This window comes from Vulpes lagopus, chromosome 17, assembly GCF_018345385.1.
Source record: "Vulpes lagopus strain Blue_001 chromosome 17, ASM1834538v1, whole genome shotgun sequence".
NCBI classification, from domain to species: Eukaryota; Metazoa; Chordata; class Mammalia; order Carnivora; family Canidae; genus Vulpes; species Vulpes lagopus.
In genome coordinates this window covers 24,899,991-24,921,661 of record NC_054840.1, presented here as the reverse complement: position 1 = coordinate 24,921,661, position 21,671 = coordinate 24,899,991, and the positions used below count along the sequence as shown (strand labels likewise).

The 21,671-nt window shown below is 54.3% G+C and overlaps 2 protein-coding genes across 4 annotated transcripts; one reads left to right on the top strand and one right to left on the bottom strand.

Moving 5' to 3' along the window:
- Positions 1-535: 535 nt before the first annotated feature.
- Positions 536-15,366, bottom strand: CLCN2 (chloride voltage-gated channel 2). Of its 2 annotated transcripts, XM_041731556.1 has the most exons (24): positions 14,968-15,358; positions 12,552-12,708; positions 12,259-12,390; positions 11,773-11,901; positions 11,552-11,685; positions 11,290-11,367; positions 11,118-11,196; positions 10,868-10,993; positions 10,669-10,753; positions 10,478-10,579; positions 9,134-9,218; positions 8,840-8,995; positions 8,385-8,454; positions 8,047-8,157; positions 7,623-7,836; positions 7,196-7,329; positions 6,772-6,944; positions 6,540-6,654; positions 6,261-6,334; positions 5,983-6,042; positions 5,794-5,832; positions 5,516-5,620; positions 1,277-1,363; positions 536-1,146 (listed from the first exon to the last, which is right to left on the bottom strand). In XM_041731556.1, the coding sequence occupies exons 1-24, from the start codon at positions 15,040-15,042 to the stop codon at positions 952-954; spliced, it is 2,715 nt and encodes a 904-aa protein (XP_041587490.1). In that variant the 5' UTR covers positions 15,043-15,358; the 3' UTR covers positions 536-951. The 2 variants fall into 2 exon arrangements, 1 of the variants encoding a protein (XP_041587490.1); XR_005984218.1 differs by lacking the exons at positions 536-1,146; positions 1,277-1,363 and having other exon boundaries at positions 5,519-5,620; positions 5,983-6,038; positions 14,968-15,366.
- A 1,626-nt stretch (positions 15,367-16,992) lies between these two features.
- POLR2H (RNA polymerase II, I and III subunit H) lies at positions 16,993-21,048 on the top strand. 2 transcript variants are annotated; one of them, XM_041731999.1, is made up of 6 exons: positions 16,993-17,249; positions 17,384-17,623; positions 18,623-18,706; positions 18,790-18,883; positions 19,670-19,753; positions 20,697-21,048. In XM_041731999.1, coding segments are annotated over exons 2-6 (381 nt in total). In that variant the 5' UTR covers positions 16,993-17,249; positions 17,384-17,622; the 3' UTR covers positions 20,815-21,048. The 2 variants fall into 2 exon arrangements, with proteins under 2 accessions (XP_041587933.1, XP_041587932.1); XM_041731998.1 differs by lacking the exon at positions 17,384-17,623 and having other exon boundaries at positions 16,995-17,249.
- Positions 21,049-21,671: the final 623 nt, after the last annotated feature.

Here is a 21,671-nt window from a genome sequence, read left to right as displayed (position 1 = left end):
CACCCTTTTACTGGCCCTTTGTAGGGTGTGTGGGCAGAGTCCAAGCGGCTCACAGCCTGCCTGCCTGCCCCATTCACAGAGCTCTCAGAGTGGAGCTGGGAGAAGGAAGGGGGAGGCTCTGGGTTGCTACAGAGCTGTGACTTTGATGTTCTTCCAGAAAGGGCCACAAGGGGGCCACATGGGTGGTTGGGCAGTTGTCTGCTGATGCCTGAGCCGGGCTGGGGCAGGAGCAGGAATCGTGCCAACAAGTGACAGTCATGTGGGAGTGTCTGTCCCTAGGGAGGGAAGAGTGTAGTGTCTTTCTTGGCTGAATGAAAGGCCAAAGCTACAATACCGAGGGCCTCTGCCCCAGCTAGCGTGTTGATAACTAAGCAGTGGAGGCTTCTGTAGATCCTGTATTCTACACAGTGAGCTCTGGAGTTTGATGGGCTGTAGGAGGGTGTGGGTAGCTGCAGAATTTGGAGCCTTGTAGGCTTTGGCAGATAAGAGGGCTCAAGGTAAGAACAAGAGCTGATGGGCACAGGCATTCTATATATAAGTGGCTCATTAGGTGTTTATTTTGTTCTATTTAAGAATTTGTTTTATTAAATTAATATAAAAATCTTTGTAAATCTCTATATACATCTGGTCATTGGAGGAGGTTCCAGTATAAACCCATCTTAGTTCTACCCCTTTCCCCCTCAGAGGGACTCAGGGGTCAAGTAACTCCTATCCTGCCAGGGGGGATGCTGATCTTCCTGCCCATGGAATACTTGCTGCAGGTGGGCACTGGGTCAGATTCCAGGTAGGATGAACCAGGAGGAGGAACTTAGCACCCCAGGCCTGGAAGGGGGTGCTATGGCTCCAGCCTTTAGTGTAGCTGCCTCCTTTCCCAAGGCAGAAGGAATAGGAGAGCTTCAGGATGGGCCAACAGCCATGGCCACTGTCATCTCAGGCCGCACATTGAGGGGTTCATTGGCACTTGTCATCGCTGTCAGAAGGGCTCCCCTCCCGGGGGAGGCCATGATGGGAGCGGGGCCCCCAGAGTGCATGCACCTCCGTGGTTTCTGTGTCGCTGCTGCTGGTGGCACTGTCGCGGAAGCTGGCGAGGGGTGGCCGGACTTTGACGCCCTGTGCTGTGACAGAGCCCTCTATGGCCTTCCGGAGCTGGAAAGGGGAGAGGGTCAGGTGCACGGACTCCGAGCTCCTTGCTCAGACTCCACCCCCAGGTGGGCTGGACACAAGCCTACATGACTTTTTCGAAGCAGAAATGGTCTGATGGCTATTATCATCTCACCTCCTTTAGCGTGACAATCCCAATGAGTCTGCCAATACTGGTGACATAAGCATGGTCCACTCCCAGGAGTGAGAAGATGGTGTGAGTCTGCGGGTTTGGGAGAAAACATACTGGATGTCATATGCCAGGGGACAGTTTTAAATTACTGGCCAGAGGGGCCCAGGACAGGTGGGAGGGGTGACCACTGGAAGGAAAAGAATCATGAGAATGTTTCTGCAGCCAGGCCTCAGAAACTTGGTGGTGGGAATCTTTATGTTGCTTACGTTGATAGAAAAACAGAGAAAGGAAAGGATTCTTTGTCCCGTGTTAGGAGGATGATGGAGGAGAGAGCAACTGTTCAAATGTGACATCTAATGATTGGCCAGGCACTGAGCTAGGTCATTCTGAAGTCAGCCATTGATTTCAGTCCTGTTGGAAGTATGATACCCATTCTATGGGAGAGGCAGCATGAGGCTCAGGGTGAAGGGACTTTGCAGCTCCAGAAGGAGCTTTTTTAACACACCACAGGAGGAGGAAGTATAGCCCCAGTCCTGTGCAGATGTCCAATCAGTCACACAGGTACCTAGGAGGGAGGTTCCATATCCTTTAAGGGTACTGGCCTTGGACTCTGTGGCTGACACATGCTTCCCGTTTGCTTCCAGTTGTCTGGCAGTTAAAGTGTCCCTTCACCCTGGCTCTGACACTTCAGTCATGGCCTGAAGCACTGTCTTGCATACAGTTTGCCTTTTCTGGGGCCCAAGCAGCATCCCAAGTGCTGTTGAGACGTAGCTTGAAGTCCAGGGAAGTAACAGCTATCCACATCCTCCCATGTTTTTGTTTTGGACTCTTGCCTCAATTTTCAAATGTAATAATCCCCAGGGCTCAGAAATTGTCAACTAGTTCCCCTTGTGGTCTAAGTAGATTTTCTTGGGCCAGATGTCTTGAAAAACACCCTACTGACACAGCAGTTCCTGGAGTTGGGGCCTATCACTTATTGCAGTGTTGTGAGTTTGTAAGCCTCTTGGCTTAGTGTTTGAATCAAAATGGGCATTGATAACCCAGCTTTTTGAGTACCAGTTACTCAGCACTCATTATAACCATCTTAAAGCTTTAAAAATATTTTCTTAAACAGTTGCTAAATTTTTTATTAGAGGACTTCCAGAACTTTCCTAAGTCTCCAGCTAAGGCATGACAATACTTCTAAAGGCAGAAGTTCAGTTGTAGACTAAGTTTTTCTGTGCTCCTTCAATACCTTTATCGTAACTGTCATGTGGTTAGCAAGTACTTCCTCATATCCAACTTGAATCCCATGTGCTACACGTTTCCTTTAATTTCCTCATCTGACTTCAGAGGGAAACAGATCTTTATTAGGAGATTTCTTGTCTCAGTAATTCTGTAGCTTTGTCTCCTTATGATTTAATAATCCCTCTATCTTCTTCCAAGTATCTTATTAAATCATTCCTTGGATTTTTCTTTTTCTCCACAATCCTGATGAGAATGAGCCTCTGGCAGGCTTATATGCCTTTTAGGTTTGCAAACCACCGGTCCTGGGCAGTCACCAAGTGCTGCCGATCTGCCGATCATCCTCAACATCTTGGCTGTTCTCTCGGACTCCCTCACCATCCTTACCAGGACCAGGCCACAGCACCCTCACTGGTTCTGTTTTTGGTCTCCCCTCCAACTTGGCTCTGCCAAGCTTTCTCAAACTTGAGTTAGAGCCCAGACTCCCCAGAATGGCCGCAAGTCCCTTCCCAAGGCCATCCCAGCTGGTCCTTCCAGCCTCAGATTCAGCCAGGCACTCCAGCTTCCAGCCTCCCATAATCACTCTTTTCCTGAAGACCTCAATTTCTTACACACTTCAACCCTTCCCTGGCTACACTGCCTTCTCAAGTCACCCCGCTGTCCACCTCTCGGTGTAAGCAGTAAGTAGGAGTCCTTTACATATATTGAACTCCTACTATGGCCAGCACTGTTGTAAATCTCCTGTATCAAGTCCTTCATCCAAAGAAAAACCTATGATGTAGGCACTCTGATCCGCATCCTGCAGATAAGGAAAGTGAAACATAGGCTAAGAAATTCACCAAGGCTACAAAGCTAGCTAATGCACGGCAGACGGAGGATCTGGGTAAAGCCCAGCTGGCCTAGCTTTGGCACCCTAGCCTCCCCCACTGCTTGTCTGTAGGTGGCCTCAGGATGAATGTGGCATCTAGCTGCCATGGCTGGCCAGCTCTAGTCTCCCAGGTTCCTAAATAGTTTCCAGTGGATTCCCTCTCAGCCTGAATGTTCTCCTCCTGAACTTGACTGGGCTACTACTAATTGATTCTTCAGGCCTGCAAGGACATTTTGAATTCTAATCTTTTATGTTCTTATCACTTCCAGTTCTTTGTACTTTTGTTAGCCAGTTCCTCAAAGGCTTCTTCTCTTCCTCTAATTTTTAAGTTTGTAACAAACACCTACTTTGTTCTTTTTCACTTTAATTAGACACCAGGGAGCCTGTTGGAGGGCCTGCACATCTTGGGCTTGGGAACAGTGAATTGACGGGAGAGGGACAACAACACGGCCTTCTGAAAGAATCCTGGGATTGGGGCCAGGAAATCTGGGCTCTGGGCTTCATTCTGCTGTACTGACTTGGGCAAGTGATCTCCTCACTGCCTCAGTCTCTCAGGGTATTAAAGAGGTTAAGTTCCTAGGCTTTTGGGTCAGACTGTCTTAGATTCCAGTCTGATAGTGCTGCTTACTAGCTGTGTGACCTTGGGCAACTTGCTTAACTTTTCTGAGTTTCAGGGTATTAAAGTGGTTAAATTCCTAGGCTTTGGGTCAGACTGTCTTAGATTCCAGTCTGATAGTGCTGCATAGTAGCTGTGTGACCTTGGGCAACTTGCTTAACTTCTCTGAGTTTCAGTGTTATCTATAACAACTGGACTATCGCAGTATCTATTTTACAGTCCAGTTGTGAGGATTAAACATGTGAAGAGCTTAGCAAGTCCCTGGCGCACAGCAGGCACTAAAAAAAAAAAAAAAAAAAATGGCGTTATTATCCCTATCATCATTATGGGATATGTGAGGACTAAGTAAGATGATAGAAAAACTGCAGTGGTCTTAGGGAGAAAGGCTTTTTTTTTTTTTTTTTTTTTTTTTTGGAGAAAGGCTTTAAATAAAAACTTAGTGTATTCTCAGGCCTATATATTTTTTTCTTGCAATTGTATTGTAGTTCCCTACTTTCATCTGAGGTCTTTACCCAAAGGTTTATAAGTTCCTTTATTGCCCTTTGCTTTTTTTTTTTTTTTTTTTTTTTTAAATTACCTTTTGCTTTTCTGTATCTTTGTGCCCTGTTCTTTCTGGCCTAGCTCCTTCTTGTCCGAGATAGGCTGGCTCTTAGGCACAGCTTGCACCTCCAGAGCTGCAGACCTTGGGAGTGTTCCTCCACTGCTGGCAGCCCCCATGTCTTGGAGGCTCACACGTCCAATCTGTCAACAATTTAGCTACAACGCTTGGTTTCTACCCCAGCACCCTGCCGGGTTTGCCTGCATTCCCTGCCTTCGCATGGAAGTTTGAAAATGCCTGGATGATGCCCCTCCTCTATGCTGGAGAGTCCCCTCTGCTCTCCAGTGTCAGCCCCACCCTCCAAACTGTCTGCACTCAAGTTTTCTCCCCACTTCTGCAGGCCAGTTTGCCCTTCTACTGAGCGATTTTCCTGTGTCCCTACCAGTTTTCTTCTGGCCTACATTAAGTCAGACTTTCTGGGGTCTGACATTCCAAGCCCCCCACTGGGTGTTTCACATCTCTGTTTATCTCTTCTCTGCAGTGTCCCCACCCCTACTTGGATGTTTGTTAGCTTGTTTATTAGATTTTCTTATCCTGCCTGTTTCTCACCCATTTTTTTCAGCGTGAGTGTATCAGCCTTGTTGGGTGCTGGCAGCCTCCCGCCTGGCTCTGACCCTCGCCTGGCCTTCTGGCTTCCACCCAGCTCAAACCCTGTCTTTGTTGCTGTTTTGGTCCAGAGTTCCCCGGGGGCAAGGCTGAGCAGAGGAAAAATGAGGCCTGGCTCCATGGTAGGCAGGAAGAGGCTAAGGGGCCCTGGCTCCTGGCTTCCCATCCTTTGAGGTGATGTGTCTGAAAAACATCTCAGCAAAGAGCCCACCCTCTGCTGTTCTGTTCCCCTACCACACACACACTGGCCTGAGCCCAAGCTGTGGGAAGACCTAGATCCCCACCCTGTGCTCCTGAGAGCCCAGGCCAGCCCCTGGCCATTGACCCTACCTTGTGCAAAGAGGTCCGCTCCACCAGCTGGAACGGGGCAGGGTCAATCTTGCAGTCACTGAAGTTGACAGGTTCGTCTAGCTGTTGTTCCTCCCACTCCAGAATCTGAGAGGATGAGACTGAGAGGATTAGAGGGATGGGGCCAATAGCTCCTCTCACCTCCCTGAAAACTGGCCTGCCCCCTTTCACCCCATGGTCCCTCCCATGGGGACAGCAGCCAAGATGATGACTGAACACTGCCAGGAAAAATGAGGGGCCAGAGTCCAGTCACACCTTACCTCCTCAGGAGTCATCTCGCTTTCCAGGTCTGAGTCACTCTAGAAGAGAGGGAGGGAGGTTGGCAGCTAGTGGCTGAGGAGAGGTTGAGGTGGGTGTATCTGCTCCCCAGCGTGGGGAGGGTTATGCTGCTAGCCCCCAGCCCTACCCAGCTAGGGCTCCTAAACTGCAGGAAGAGAGGGAGCACTTACCGCCAGGGAGATTCGGACCCGCTTCAGCTTGCGCTTCTCACAGGATTCCGACTTCTCCAACTTGTTTAGAGCCAGAGAAAAGAGGAGTTGATGTTACAGGGAGGGTGGTGAGGGTAAGCAGTGGGGTTGAGAGGAAGGGCATGCAGCAGGGACAGAGCTGACATCTAGGGCAGAGGGCAGGGAGAATGGAGGCAGGCTTTGCAGGGTAAATGGAGAGGTGGTCTCAGCATCAGGGAGACAGAGAGCTGGAAAGAAAGAGACAGATTTCAACTACTCACCTCTGAAGCAGCCTCGGGGGGTGGACTGCCACAGAAGAGGCTCCTGAGGGCAATGCCTGCCTGCTCCATGCTGCCTGCGGTCCCAAACACAAGGCAGGAAGCAGGTGGGGGGGGGGGGGAGATGTCATCTTTGAGGGAGGGGACCAGCGGGTGAGGAGGGCAAGAGGAGAGGTGTCCTGGTGTTACCCCTCGCCCCTCTGGGCAGCCTTTTACCTGGGATACGCTCAAGCAAAATCTCAGGGGCCGTGTTCTAGCTCTGTTAGTGGGGGACAGGCTCACCTGTGGGACTCTCCCCAAATTTCATGGCATTGCTGGGCCCCCTCTTGAGAGCAGGCTTCAGGGGCTTGTGAGTCTCTCCCCGGGCTGCAGGGAAACCGGGGTCCTCTGTGTTCACCTGCATGGGCGGGAAGGGGCCGGTGAGGCTAGAGCCCAGATCACCTCTGTGTCGCCCTCCCAATTAGTCTACATGACATTCAGGAAGTGTGTGTGATTGTGGGGTTTTCCTCCTCACTTGGAAGCGGACGGAGGTCTCAGGGCTAGGGGGACTCTCCTGATCAGATGGTGGAGAGGTCTGGGCAGCTCGACGCTCTTGCATGTACTGCCTTCGGCGGGCTGGGCTCAGCTGGGCCCCCAGCAATGCCACCACCTGCGAGCGCTCAATGGAGCCCAGGAGGATCATGGACTCTGGATAGAGCAGGTGGGAGGACTCAGGAGCTGGGGATGAGGTCCTCCTACCCACCCCCACTGGCCTTCTTTCACACCCAGAGTGTGGCCTTGGACATAGGCCACACACCAGAGGGAACTCCTGGCTGGCAAATGCTGGCCTGCTCCCTCTAGAACCAAGGACACTGGTTCTGAGCTTCCTGCTCCCTCCCCCTTCCTGAGAAGCAACCCTGGGAGATGCCCCTAGCGCTGGGATCCCCTCCTGGTCTCACCAGGGGACTCTACAAGGGCCAACATGCGGCCCTTGGTTCTGTGCAGTGCCAACCGAAGGTCCCGGAAGGTGCAGCTGAGGGCCACATGGGGAACATCCCGCACCATGATGTCCTCCACTCGCATCCGGTACTGCCTGAAGGCACAGAGAGGAAGCATTTGGCTTGTGGTCAGGATGGGGAGGGTAGCCCAGAGCACCACCATGCCAGGGCCATAAGGAAGGCCCCAGAGGTCATGGGGACCAGGGCTAAGAGCCAAGGAGTATTTCTGCTTTCAGTGTGCTCAGGTGTGGGTGGGGCAGCTCTGACTAGGAGGGAGCAAGGTGGCTGGTCGTCGAGCTTCACTGTCTGAGGACCTTGCTGGAGGTGGGTCTGAGAGGGGTCTTTCTGACCCTCACCCGCACCCCCCTTGTCGCCCAGCCCTCCATACTGGTGGCGGCCCCAGCCCAGCTCAGGCAGATAGGGCAGTTTCTTGATCCGGATGATGCTGTCATAGAGTGAGGGCTGTAGGCTCTGGGCAACGGCGTTGGCCAGGATGACGGCGATCATGACAGGTAGGATGTGGGCAATCTGGCCCGTGAGCTCGAACACGATCACGGCTGTGGACACTGTGTGTGTCACTGCTCCTGCCAGTGCAGCTGCCCCTGGAGATAGCCACCCTCAGTCTCCTCAGGCTGCCCAAGTCTCAGATGACCCTCCCCACCCAGAGATGGTCCTCTAGGGACCCTCAGGTTCACCCAGTGTAGACAGAGCAAGGGACTGGCTTCTGCAGCTGAGGGAAGCCTGGTTCCTGCCAGCAGGGGGCACCAGAACCTCAGATACGGTGGCGTCCCAAGGGGACCTGGAGCACTCACCCACCACTGCATAGCCCCCAGGAACGATCCGGTAAGTGCTGCTGTCAGTGTGAATCCCGTCTGGGAACCAAGCAGCCATACTTTCGCCCACCAGACGCCCAAATGCTGCTCCTTCAGGGAGGGGGGGTGGGAAGAGAAACAGGTAGTGGAGGGGGAGGGCAGGGGCACTAGGAAGAGAGAGGGTCAGAAGGTGGGGGAGGGGCCAGTGGGTCACTCAGTACAGGGGACAGGCAGGGGGTAGGGGTTGAGGCTGGACCAAAACCCGCTCCCAGGCAGAGAGGGGCTGGCCAGGGGGTGGGGAGGGTGCAGGCTTGGAGAGGAGGTGGCTGTGGACTCACCGATAACAAAGACCGGCATGAAGGCCCCGCAGGGCACCGGGATGGTGGTGGCCAGTGCAGACATCCAGAACTGCAGGCAGGAGGCGGTTCAAACAGGCAGAGGCACCCCCAACCCTCAGGCAGTCCCCCGCTCCACCTGGAGGAGCCTAACTTGCTTCTCATCAGCCACAAACTCCCAGCTCTCCCAGAATTCCCCAGAGGTGAAGGAAGGGTGAGGACTCCAGAACTAGATGGCTTAGCTTCAAATCTCACTCTGTCATCTTGCTCTGGGCCAATTATATAACCTCTCTGTGCCTGGACTTCCCATCTTTAGGACGGGGCTACCGGCAGTACCTTTCTCGTAGCACTGCTGTGAGACTTAAAAGGAATGACTCTGTGGAAAGTGCTTAGAACAGTGTCTGGCACCTAGTAAGCCCAGGTCAGCAGGTGCTATATATACAAGGAAGGAGCCCTACCTTCATGAGAATGAAGATGACCAAGGTGAGGAAGACGTTGGCACGTGGTGGGCTCCAGGCCTGTGAGGTTCCTGGTGGCTCTAGCTCCTCCATCAGGCCCTGGCGGACCCATGTCCGGTTGTCAAACAGGGTGACCAGAGTTTCTTTCTGTGAGAGCTATAGGTGAACAGGTGTGCCTCAGGCCGGGGAACAGCCAGGATGAAGGAAAGGGGCCCACAGGAGAACAGAGGCCGTTGGCTTTAGAAGCGATGTACCCCAAGGGAAAGCACAAGTGTCCATTCTGCCTGGGTTTACCTGTCCGGCCATGAACTGTCCAAAGCCAGGGGGGAAAGTCAGAGTGGAGATGAGCAGGGTCACCAGAGCCGGGAAGAGCAGGCGTCTAGGGATGTAGGTTTCATAGCATCAAACATGGGTGGTGTACCTACTACAGACTGGTGATAGGCTGGGTGCCCTCACATACCTCAGGGCTGAGATCACAGCGGAGTCTCAGCTCTTACATAAAAGCACCCAGTTGGGAGAGAAGATCCCCTTTGGTGTTCATGACATGATGGCCTCAAGGGTGGTGGCCATCTGGGGTTATTATAAACCCAAATGCCTTTCTGTTGGCTCGAAACTCCCTATGTAGGTAGCAGAAAGTCCAAACCCCCCACCCCCAGCCCTCTCTTGGACACCTCCTAGCTGTGACTCCTCCCCATGCTCCCAGAAGCCCCGGCTGAAGGGCGCATTGTGTGAGTGTGGAAAAGCTTTTGCTTCTGTGTTTCTCTGTGGTGACTTAGAGTGAAGGTCGGTGTTGGGAAAAGCTGGGGTCACTCGTGAAGTTGACCAAAGGTGCCACAGGGAGCAGGTTCAGTGGGCTGCCCTTTCTCTGAAGGACGTCAGTCCCAACAGAAGTCACATCCCAGGCCTCCCCACTCCTAACCCTCAAGGTCACAAATGAGAGAGCTATGCTCTAGAGAGAAAAAAAAATCTCACCCATCTCCGTGCTTCAACAGGAGGAAAACTAACACTCTCTAGGGAGTGCTGCCATCTGGCCAAGCCCAGGGCCTAAGGAAGGCTTAGTCTTCTTTTATAATATATATATTTTTAAATTTTATTTTTAAGTAATTTCTACACCCAATATAAGCCTCAAATTCATAACCCTCAGATCAAAAGTTGTGTGCTCTTCTGACTGAACTAGGCAGGTGCACCGTGGAAGTCTTACTCTTTAATCTAAACTGCCTTGACTAAAAATTTAGAAGTGCCAATTTTTGGGGCACCTGGGTGGCTCAGTGGTTGAGCGTGTGCCTTTGGCTCGGTGTGTGATCCCAGGGTCCTGGGATTGAGTCCCTCATTGGGCTCCCCACAGGGAACCTGCTTCTCCCTCTGCCTGTATCTCTGCCTCTGTCTCTCATGAATAAATAAATAAAATCTTAAAAAAAAAATACCCACCCAAAGTGCCAATTTTGAGATAATCCATATAAAACCCTAAATGTTCAATTATCCTGGGAAACACCACTGGCTGATTTTCTCAATGAAGCACCGTCTTTAACTGGCACTTTTAACTACTAGTTGTCATCTCACCTGTCATTGGCCCTCCCGCCCCACTGTGACCCTTGCACAACCCAAAGGGGACTAGAGAGGAGCCCAGGTCCAACTCACTTCTTCATAAGGAAGCGGTTGATGGTTTTCTGCTTCCGCATCACCTGGACAATCTTCCTGTTCAAGTAGACAAAGAGCGCTCCCCCAAAGCCACTGGCAATACTGGAGAGGGAAGAAGGATCGAGGTAAAAGGGGTTTTTCCCTTCCTTACCTCCTCCACTCTGATGCACCCGGCTCCCTGAGCTCCTCACCCAATGACAGCAAAGGCTGGCAGCTCCTGGAGGTCGAAGGGGAAGTCAAGCCGGAATCGGGTTTTGAAGAGAGCTGTAATGGTCTCTGAAAGGAAAGAAGAGTAGCAGAGGGAGACCGGCATTGTGTTTGGGCCCCCACCTGAACCATCTCAGGGGCTCTCCTCATTCCCCAGGTCCCCCCACCCCATACCACCCCAACCTTCATCACGGTTCCAGACTGCCAAGACCCGGAAGATGAAGGCACTGAAGGTGGCAGCAAAGAAGCCCCGCCAGTAGTTCCGCACGGCGAAGAAGGTGGAGGTGACCTCGATGCTGAATAGGACGCCTGGGTGGGGGCGAGGCAGAGTGCCACTTGAGGCCTGAGCCCGGCCTAAGGACTCAGGGCCAGATGAGAGGGGCACAGGAGGGGTTTCCAAGGGCAGAGCTGGGGGGCTCCACTGACTGCCTACCTCCAATAGGTGCCGCAAAGCAGCAGCCTACTCCCACGGCACAGGCAGCGGCCAGCATCTCTGTGTTCCGGGACTCATTCTGGCAAGAGTGGTAGTAGTGGTTGGAGACGGGCATCAGCACAGCCTTGGCAGCCCACCCCTCCCCTCTACCCTACCCCGGGCTCCCCTTTACCTCATAGATGCCCCCAAAGAGGGAGAGAAACTTGCTGAGCAGAGCAGCACACATGCTGGCGATATGCACAAAAGGGCCCTGGGGGGTGGGGACAGGTTGTAAGTGGGTAAGGGACACACCCTGACCTTGGTCTGTGTTCTTTTTTTTTTTTTGCAGTTAAGTTCTGTTTTTTTTTTTTTTTTTTTTTTTTTTTTCAGTTAAGTTCTGGTCTGTGTTCTTCCTCCACTGGGAGGGACTCCTTTATGCCCCAACCCGAGGTTACCTCTTTGCCAAGGGGCATCCCACTGCCGAGGGCACAGGTCAGCCCGATGACCTTAGCTACAAAGGTCTTCAGGGTGAGGTATTCCTTCAGCACTACTCCCCGCAAGATGGTCTTCATCTCAGGGATGCCGGACCCTGGAGAAGGTATAATTCCAGGAGAATCATCTGCTGTGCCCATTTCAAGGGGTCCCATCTCCACCCTCCCCTTCTCTTTTATTGTACCGACAGCCTGAGGAGCCAGGATCTGTGTGAATCCAGCTGAGAAGGTGATGAGGACAATGGGGTAGGTGACCCAGGCCAGGTACTGGAGAAAGAGGCTGGTGTTCAAGCCCCGGGACATCCACTGTTGGGCTGTGGGGAGAAGACGAGCTGCTAGGCCCCGAGTGCACACACCCAGTCCCCACCTAGCCACTGGGGCATACTGATATGACAAGCTGTCCCAGGGAATACCAATCGCAGAGAACTGGGCAGGAGGGGTTGAGGGGGGCCCTAGAGGGCATTCGTTGGGACAAAAATCACACTAGGTAAGAGGGGCGGCAGGAAAATTGTGGCCTGTGGGTGTGGCGGTGATTATGCCTGAGGAGGGGGCAGTCAGGCTGGCTGGGGAACACGGTCAGTGACCAAGTAGCCAAGATACTTGGACAAGTGTGGCATGGAGGGAACAGGTTGGTTCCTCCCAGCCTTCCCCTTGCCAGTCCTTGTCCTTACCCTGTAGACAGGCAGCGATGGCATAGTCCATGGCCCAGCTAACCAGAGCCATGAGAAGCCCCAGCAAGACCAGGAAGATCCAGTCTTCACCAACCCTGGACACTAGGAACTTATGGCAGCGTACGGAACAGACTGTGAGCAGGGAAGGGAAGAATGGGCAGGCTAGCACCAAAGTGCTCCTACCTCTGCGCACCCCCTCCCCCCAAAACCTCCAACTTCCCAGTGGGCAGCTCTATGGCCCCTGTCAACGCAGCACAGCACAGCCAGGTCTCCTGCCCCAACCCAGGTCTCACTGCGGCATCGGGCACAACGGCTTTGTCCATATTCCAGGAGCTCCGGGGGAGCCCGAGAAGAAGGTGGACCCCTCCAGGTCTCAGGCCCTCCCAGGCGAATCCGAGCAGCTTCCTCTTTGGCGAAGGCCCCAAGGTCCTGAGTATAGCGGCCATACATCTGAGCAATAGAGATGATGGGGGCATTAGTAGATGTGGGCGGAGTGGGGGCCACTGCACTAACTCCCCTTCTCCCAGCCTCCACATTCTATGCCTCCTCTTGAATCCACAGTCCCCACTTGGGCTTGGGGTGTGGAAACAATGCACACTGCAGACTGTGGGGGCTGTCCTGGCTGGAGGGGACAGGGACAGCTGAGGTACAGGGCACAGTGCTGAGGGTAGCAGAATAATCGGTCCTCTTCTCCCAGGCCTGCTGGGGAGCATGGAGGAGGAGTGGGAGGGAAGGCCCCAGAGGAGGAAAAGATGGAAAAACCTAGGCAGTCCAAAAGTGGGAGGAGGGAAGGTCAGAGAATAAGGATGTTCAAGGACAGAAGGGTAACAATGAGGGCCTCAGGGAACTGGGGGTAGCTGAGTCGGGCCTAGGAACAGGCGGGGCCTCAATCCTTATCACGTTCCTGCTGGGCCTCTAGCCTGTGACCAACTCAGCTGCACCCTTCCCACCCACCCTAATCCCCTTGTCCCTATTCTCCAGTGCCTGCCCCCGCCCCACCAGCCTGCCAGCCCAGCTGGGAGTGGACAAGTCTCTGGGTGGGTGGAGAGCGCTTAGTGGCCTCAGCCCCACTCTGCAGCTGCCCCAAGCCCAGTGGTGGGTTGGGGGCCAGCAGAGGCTGATGGCCAGGCTGTGACTTGTTGGGGTGAGAGTCGGGAGAGTCGCTGCCGAGACCTGCCAAGCTGGGCGTGTGTTGGGGGGTGGGGAGGAGTAGATTCCGGCTGCCACCCGCAGAGCTTCGGGACACAAAGGGCTCCTGTTGGGGCTGGGGTTGGTGTGGGGGGGGCGGTAGGGAGGGGAAGATAGAGACAGAGAGAGAGAGAGAGAGAGAGAGAGAGAGCGCACCAGAGAGAGGAGAAAGGGGGAAAAGTGAGGCCAGAGGAAGGGGCAGAGAAGAGAAAGGAGGAGAGGAGAGGGCAAGAAGGAAGGAGGAAAAGAGAGAAAGAAAGTAGAATACAAAGAGGCGGACACGGTGCAGGAGGGGGAGGTGAGTGTGCGGGAGAAAGACAAAGGGATTAGAAGGAGAAGGGGGAGAGGCTGGAGCAGAGCGTGTTCAAGAGAGAGCGTGACCCTGAGGATCGGTTCCAGAGATAGAGACCAGGCGAAGGAGGTGGAGATGTGGCTGGTGCAACAGATACACACCATTTCAGAGGTCAGGTGCCTGGCTTCTTTGACTAAAGCCCCATTCCCAGCCAGTGCAGATTGATAGACACCTCCCCCCTACCCAAAGACTTGTCCCCCACTTCTTGCCCCACCCCCATCCTTACCACCTGTCTCTCATCCTTTCATCCTGTCCCTCTCTTATAATGGGGCACCTCCCAGCCCCAGCCACAGCCCAGGACCCCTCCTTTTGGAGATGTTCCCTCCCTGCCTCCTTCCTGGACAAATTCCAACCCAAGCTGGTAAAAAGGAGCCACAGGGCCCATTCCCTTTCCTAGAGTTTGGGTCCTCTGCCCAGTGACACAAGGAGGGGCAAAATGTTTCTCGAACACTAAGTTACAGTGGTGGCCATGAGTCAGCTCAAAACCCCAGGACCCCTGCTTCTAGTGAGGTCAAGGGACACCCCTGAGGTGGGTGGGGGCTGGATACCCAGAGTCAGCATGGACAAAGGTCCCAATTTCCACACCCATTCCTTGCTTGACACATCCTCCAGAAACCTCCTGTATCCTAGGGTGGCAGGCTGCCTTTCCCCCCAGAGAATCCCTAAGGGTCCCTACCAAGGCGGGGTTGCCAGCTCCCCAGGGGTCAGGGCTGGGGGTGAATTTGGGTCTGAACATCTTTCCACACACTCTTGTTTCTACCTACAGCGTAGTGCCACGCACTTAGTGGGGGCAGAGGGAATGTCTAGGGTGGTGGAGATGGGAGGGAAGAGAGAAGTTCCAGGGTGCGAGTGGCGCTGGGGAGGGGTAGTGGGGTGCTAAGACCTCAACCCAGGTGCGAATGGGGAGAGCAAAGAAAATGTGTTTCTGTGGGGGTGGTGAAGGGAAGGACACCTGGGATAAGCACCTGATGTCCTCGTTCCGTAGGCCCCCCCGCCCCAGCTGGATGCAGCTTTCCACCCTTTAGCCCTCCAGCCTCTCAGGCCCCCGAGCCTCGGTTTCCCCAGCTCAGAGGCCGCGGCGGGCTGAGGGCAGGCCCCCGGCGCCGCGCTTCCCAGGTAACCCGGAGCAGCGGTCCCGGAGCGTCGTGCGAGGGCTCGCCCGGGCTTACCAGGGTCTGCTCGTACTGCAGCGCCCGCGGCTCCATCCCTTCCGCCGCCGCCGCCGCGGCCCCAGCGGCCGCCATCTCCGCCTACAGCCCTCCGGCCTCCCGCAGCGACTCGGGCTCGGGCTCCGGCTCGGGCTCGTCCCCGGCCCGCTGAGCCCGCGCCGGCACCGTCCCGTCCCTGCCGCCCGGGCGGCCGAGTGCAGAGTGCGGCGGGCCCCGGGCGGGCGCTGCTGGCTCAGCCTCCCGCTCGCGTTCCCTCCTCGGCGGGCGGGCCGGGGGCGGTGCCCTCCGTGCCGCTCCGCCCGCCCGCCCATCCGCAGGGGCCGGCCCAGCCGGGCGGGGGTCTGCGTTGGAGCGGCCTCCTGGGCACCCGGGAGGCGGCAGGGGGCGCTTGGAACGTGCTAGGCTGCGCCCCCTCGGCGCAGAGGCCCGGGACCGAGGGGCGCCGGGGGCGAGGGGGCGGGCCCGCTGGCACGTGGATGGGCCGGGCCCGGCCGGTGGCGCCCAGTGCCAGGGCGGGAGGGGCAGGAGGGGCAGGAGGGGCTGGGGCTCGGGAGGGCCTGGGGCCCGGGGCGGCAAAGCCGTCTAAATCACACCCTTTGGGCTCAATCTCTCAGGAGTGACGCCTTCTCTTGCCTCGGGGGGGGGGGGGGGCGGGCAGCGGCTCAGACGGGCCTCGCAAGGCCCCTCTCTGCTCCGTCGAGGGTGAGAAGCAAAGCTGGAGGGACTCGGAGGGGGACGCTAGGCCCAGAAGGCGGGGGTGAGGAGGTGATGCTCGGAACTGAGACCCTCCGTGTCTCAACCTCTTCCCTCCTCCTCCTCTCCAGGGTTCCTCTTCTAGGAAGTCACACCTGGAGCAACCTGGCCTGCGGGGTGTACAGGGGTGGAGACAGGGAGGGAAGGTGAAGGGGTGAGGCCCGAGGGGAGAGATGTCTAGGTGCTGGCGAGGAGGCTCCTGGAAGGCGGGCGTGGGGGTACAGAGGTCGTTTTTCCCGGGCTGGGCCCAAGGAGAAACTCGAGTAGCTGCTGACGTCTCGCCACCTGGGGATCTGTGTTCTCTATCAGGGTCTGGAGAAGGATGGAGCAGAGGGTGGGGTGGGCACAGGGTGGATGGGCAATGTATGAGAGAGCGTGTCCGGGGAGAGGCCGGCGCCCAGGAAACCGGCAGTGTGCGGGAGGACGCAGGACCAGGATGGAGGGGCCTGCGGGAGGCAGAGGCGGTGCCCAGGAGCGGGGCAGCGTGAGAGGAGCAGCGCCCAGGAGGGGGGAGCTCGTATCTGTGGGAGCGGACGGTGCCAGCCTGAAGGGGCACGTAGATCAGCGTCCAGAGGGAGAAGGCGGGGGTGGGGGAACAGGTGGCACCAAGCTGCAGGGGCAGCGCTGTGTGATGGGGTTAAACGTCAGCCGGGCTGAAGAGGCGGAGGGGAAGAGAGTGGGGCCCCGGGGAAGAGGGCAGTGGTAGGGAGGGTGCTGTGCCAGGGGAAGGGACGCGCGCAGGCTTTCCTCTTCCCCATAGTGACATCATGGCAAATTCCCAAACGGGACGGAGCCGGCTCGGGTGACATCCAGCAGGGCCAAGCCGGTCCAGCCCGGTCCAGCCCGGTCCAGCCCGGTCCAGCCCGGTCCAGCCCGGGCCCGGCTGGGAAGCCTCGGTGCCAGCTGTGCGGACTGGGCTCTGCGCCCTGCAGGGTCAGCGCGCTGGGGGCGGAGTTCCGCCCCGTCCGCCCTCCGCGTGGACTGTGCCCTCGGCGGGCACGCAGACCAGCGGGGAAGGCTTGCGCCGGGCTTCTCCGGGCCAAGGATCAAGGTCCCGGGCTGGGGTAGGCCCGCCTGCATTCCAGGCGTCCCGACCCGGCCTCTCAAGAGGGCGCAGTGGAGCCTCCGCGTCCTGCGAGACGCCGCGCCGCCTCGGCTGGGGGTGGGACTAACCGGGTCCCCGCCCCGGGGCGGAGCCACCCGGCCCCGAGTCCCGCCCCCAACTCCCGAGGCCTCTCGGAAGGAGTCTTTCGGGGCGGAAGTTCGGGAGCCCCGAGGGCCGGCGGCGGAAGTGGCGGCGGCGCTGCCTGCCCGCGCGCATGCGTGTTTCTAGGGCTCTGCGGCCGCTCTCTGGGCGCGCTCTCTCCTTCTCTCCTTGCCTCCACGCGAGGGGGAGCGCGTACCCCTAGCGTGGTCGCGCTCCCGGCCCCTCTCGTACTCTCGTGGCCTCCTCACCATGGCGGGCATCCTGTTTGAGGATATTTTCGATGTGAAAGACATTGACCCGGAGGGCAAGAAGTTTGACCGAGGTAAGGTGGAGGTAGACGTAGGGGCGGCCGAGTCAGGGGCTAACCTCCTCGGGGACACGCCTGTGGGCCCCTGGTCCTCCCACGCCGCGTGGCCCGCCCCTGCCGGCAGTTCCTGACTCAGGAATCCCCATCAGGAGGCCTTGGATCGATGGGAACTCGGCGTCTCCCGATCTCCGCCTGGCTCCACACAGGCTGCGCCCGGTGCCCGGGTGGCCCGTTCTCACGGTGCTGGTGCCCTCCTGTGCATCTTCCGGTCGCTCCCCACTCTGCTGGGCGCTGTCGCGTGCACCTTACACACACTTCGTCCTGCCCAGTTCTCTCAGGAGCCTCCATGAAGTAGTTGGTGTCTTACCCATTTTGCCCCGAGAAGTTAAGTAAGCTGCCCAGGGCTGCACAGTGACTAATCCGACTTCAGAGCCTGTATTCTTGTATTGTCCGGAGAACCTCTAGCCCTTTGTGACATCCGCTCTGAATTAGGATTGCTGCTTGCCATACAGCTCTTTATTCTGCCATTGATCAGACTGGGCCTCCTCGGGGGTCTCTTCTTTTGTCCAGAGACTGAGATGTTCTTCAAGACAAACACCAGGTCTTAACAGTCCTGATAGTCCACTCAGCACAGCAGCTGGCACAGAAAGACAAAACTTTTTTTTTTTTTTTAAAGATTTATTTATTTGATAGAGAAAGCAGAGTGAGAGAGAGCATATGAGTGAGGAGGAGGGGCAGAGAGAGAGAGAGAGAGAGAGAGAGAAGCAGACTCCCTGCTTGAGCAAGGAGCCGGATGCGGGGCTGCATCCCAGGACCCCGGATCACGACCTGGACTGAAGGCAGATAACCAACAGAGGCACCCAGGCGCCCCAAGACAAAACCTTTGGGGGGATCCCTGGGTGGCTCAGCGGTTGAGCACCTGCCTTTGGCCCAGGGTGTGATCTGGAGTCCCAAGTCGGGCTCCCTGCAGGGAGCCTGCTTCTCCCTCTGCCTGTGTCTCTGTCTCTCTCTCTGTGTCTCTCGTGAATAAACAAATAAAATCTTTATTAAAAAAAAAAGACAAAACCTTTGGATGAATGAATAACTTGTCTAAAGTCAGGTTGTTTCTTAATCACCTAGGCAGGCCTAGAACCTGGATATTATTTATTGCCAGAGGGACCTTTGGTTGTTTTCTGTGATTCTGTCCACTTGCCATAGTTTTCACTCCTTTCCTTCTGGCATATCTGGTTCTCATTGAGTCTGCACTTCTTTGAGAGCAGATGAGAGGCTAGTGGATGCAGATGGGGTTCGAATGAGTGCTCAATTGCATGTAATCCCTCAAAGTGGGGTCTGCGGGGTCTGCAGAGCCTGGCAATTACCTATGCCACTCTTTCTCTACCTCCCTCCAGTGTCTCGGCTACATTGTGAGAGTGAATCTTTCAAAATGGACCTGATCTTAGATGTAAACATTCAGATTTACCCTGTAGACTTGGGTAAGTATTGAACACAGACAATAGCAGAAGGCTTTTTGACATTTCAGCTGTTCTTTAGCCTCTGGTATTACCGTGATTTTCAGGTGACAAGTTCCGGTTGGTCATAGCCAGTACATTATATGAAGATGGTACCCTGGATGACGGTGAATACAACCCCACAGATGATAGGCCTTCCAGGTGAGGAAGTGAAGTACTTCCCTCCCAGGAAAGGAGTACTTGAAATATGCTTGAGGACTAAGTAGATAAGTGGTATAGGAAAAAACCCTTATTTAATTTGTGGAATAAATGATTATCAGTAGTATCTGAGCAACCTTAAGGAAATTGCTGCACTTAAGAATTTAGTGGGGATCCCCGGGTGGCTCAGCGGTTTAAGCACCTGCCTTCGGCCCAGGGCATGATCCTGGAGTCCTGGGAATGAGTCCCGTGTCGGGCTCCCTGCATGGAGCCTGCTTCTCCCTCTGCCTGTGTCTCTGCCTCTCTCTCTCTCTCTCTCTCTTTCTCTCTCTCTCTCTCTCTCTGTGTCTCTCATGAATAAATAAATAAAATCTTAAAAAAAAAAATTCAAACAACCAGGTGTTTTTCCAGGACAGCGATTACATGCTTGTGGGTTGTGCCTTATCGATGGCTAAGGAGATGACCATCGAGTGACTCAGGCTATGTGAGCCTTGCGTCTTGGGAGAGAGTTTGGTGTGATGGAAGGGCTTTGGAGCTCTACTGAGTTCAAATCTCAGCCCTACCAGTTCTTTGTTGAATGGCTTTAACCTCTTGCAGCCTCAGTTTCCCCATCAGTAAAGTGCAGATGATCACACCTTGCTCATATGGTTGCTGGGAGGACTAAATGGCATTGTGTTTGGAAAACGTCTGTTAGAATGGTGACACTTAGTTACCAGTTAACCATTTTTAAAGAGCTTCTTACTTTTGTTTACTACTTTGAAGAATAACCTTGCTCCTACTGTTCCACAGGGCTGACCAGTTTGAGTATGTAATGTATGGGAAAGTATACAGAATTGAGGGCGACGAAACTTCTACTGAAGCAGCAACGCGTCTGTAAGTTCCATAGTCTTGTGAGAACCCTTGTCCCCCAGCCCTATTCTGATAATCTGAGCTCCGCTCTGAAAATTTGGGCCATGCTTCATGTTTCCTGGGTTGGGTCTCTCCCCAAGCACCTCAGACCTAGGTAGGACTTAGAAGGAAACTGTCTGTTCTGGAACAGTTTCCAAGCCGAAATGTAGGCTGCTCGCTTGGCCCTTTGTCAGGCCCTCAGGGCTCAGGGGTCCAAATGAGAAACTGATGATCTTGATATGGGAAGTGCAAAGGAAGGTTGCTTCCCCAGGAACTAAATGCAGCATTAAGTGATTAAACTGCAAGGTTTTTTGGTATTTGTTTATTTGTGTGTGTGTGTTTCACTACTCTGTAATCCAATCCCTGGTTCTTTGGTTTCCTTGCCCAACTATTCTTTTCTCTTCTTTAAAATTTTATCAAAACAGTATGTGCCCTTTGTAAGAAATTGGAAAAGCAGAGAAGTAATCTGAAGAAGCAAGAAAAGTCACCTATAATTCTATACCCATTGGGAACTTTTTACACAAACATTTTTGAATATTCTAGGTTTTTTTCCTGTGTACTTTTTTCCTTGAGATCACGTTGTTTGTTACAATGTTTTCTTCTGCTCATTTGCCTTCAAGTTATATAAAACAGGTTTCCATGTGTCAGTTTAAAGCTTTTCTTAAACAATTTAATAGCTGCATAACATTCCAGTAAATGGATATACCTTAATTCGTTTGACCATTTCTGTTATTTTGGGCATGTAGCATTTTCCACTTTTGTTGATAAAAAGAACACTACTTTGCACATATCTGTGCATTCATCTTTGTCTGAATGTTGGTTCCTAATGACAAAACGCTAGAAGGGTGCCTCTTTTTCTTAAGCTGGGATGGAGAGCGACTGGGTTGCTGCTGCTCCAGAGCTTAAACTCATGGGACTTCCATTTCAGCTCTGCCTATGTGTCCTATGGTGGCCTGCTCATGAGGCTGCAGGGTGATGCCAACAACCTGCATGGATTTGAAGTGGATTCCAGAGTTTATCTGCTGATGAAGAAACTGGCATTCTGAAGCACCCAGGAAGCCAACCTTGCTGTTCAGTCACTCAGGCCTTGGACATCCTTTCGAGCCTGAGGAGCAGTTACTGTTGACCACCTGGTCAGAAAGGGCTGGCTGACTGTTACATCTTTAGGTGATCTGGACTCAATGGGAAACTTGCCTGTGAAAGACCCAGTGGGAGAGCTTAAAACGAATCAGAAGTTGTTTTGTGTATATGATTTTTTAATTAAACTTTGCTTTTTCAGACTCTTTTCTCCACCTTTTAAAAAAAATCTTTTCCATTACCCTAAAATCATTTTTTTCCAATTTGCCTGTGGTATATTCTGTTTCTGGCCCACAGCCAGGTGATCACATGTCAATGTAGAATCTATTCTGGCTTCCTGGTATCTGGGTTTAGGGTTGTCTCAGCCTCCTGGTTTACTATCCCCAATATTTATCCTCCAATGTGATTTTCTATCTGGGAGAGAGAGTACTGTGCTTTTGGCTCTTGAGGGCACCCCAGCCCCGGAAGATACCACCCATTTGGCATAGAATTTTGAATTGGCAAGGAGCCCCGCTTGTGTCCTTGCAACACTTCCAGTCTCTTAGGAAGTCAGATCACGTTGATTTGAATGAGTCACTTGCATAGCCTGGAAATGTTCATCATTTTTGTGCAAGCTTTAGATGGAGGCTTTTAGATCCTGGCTTGGGATGCTACTACGAAGAGAATAGGAAGAGCAGATTTGGTGGGTATAGGAACAGGTGGAGGAGCTAGGTGTCTGTTCTACATTTCATAGGTGACCTGGAGGGAGGGTAAGTGGTGGGGGTTCTTACCAGTGATGCTGAACAGGCGGCTGCTGCACAGACCAGTGAAGTGGACAGGGCAGCAA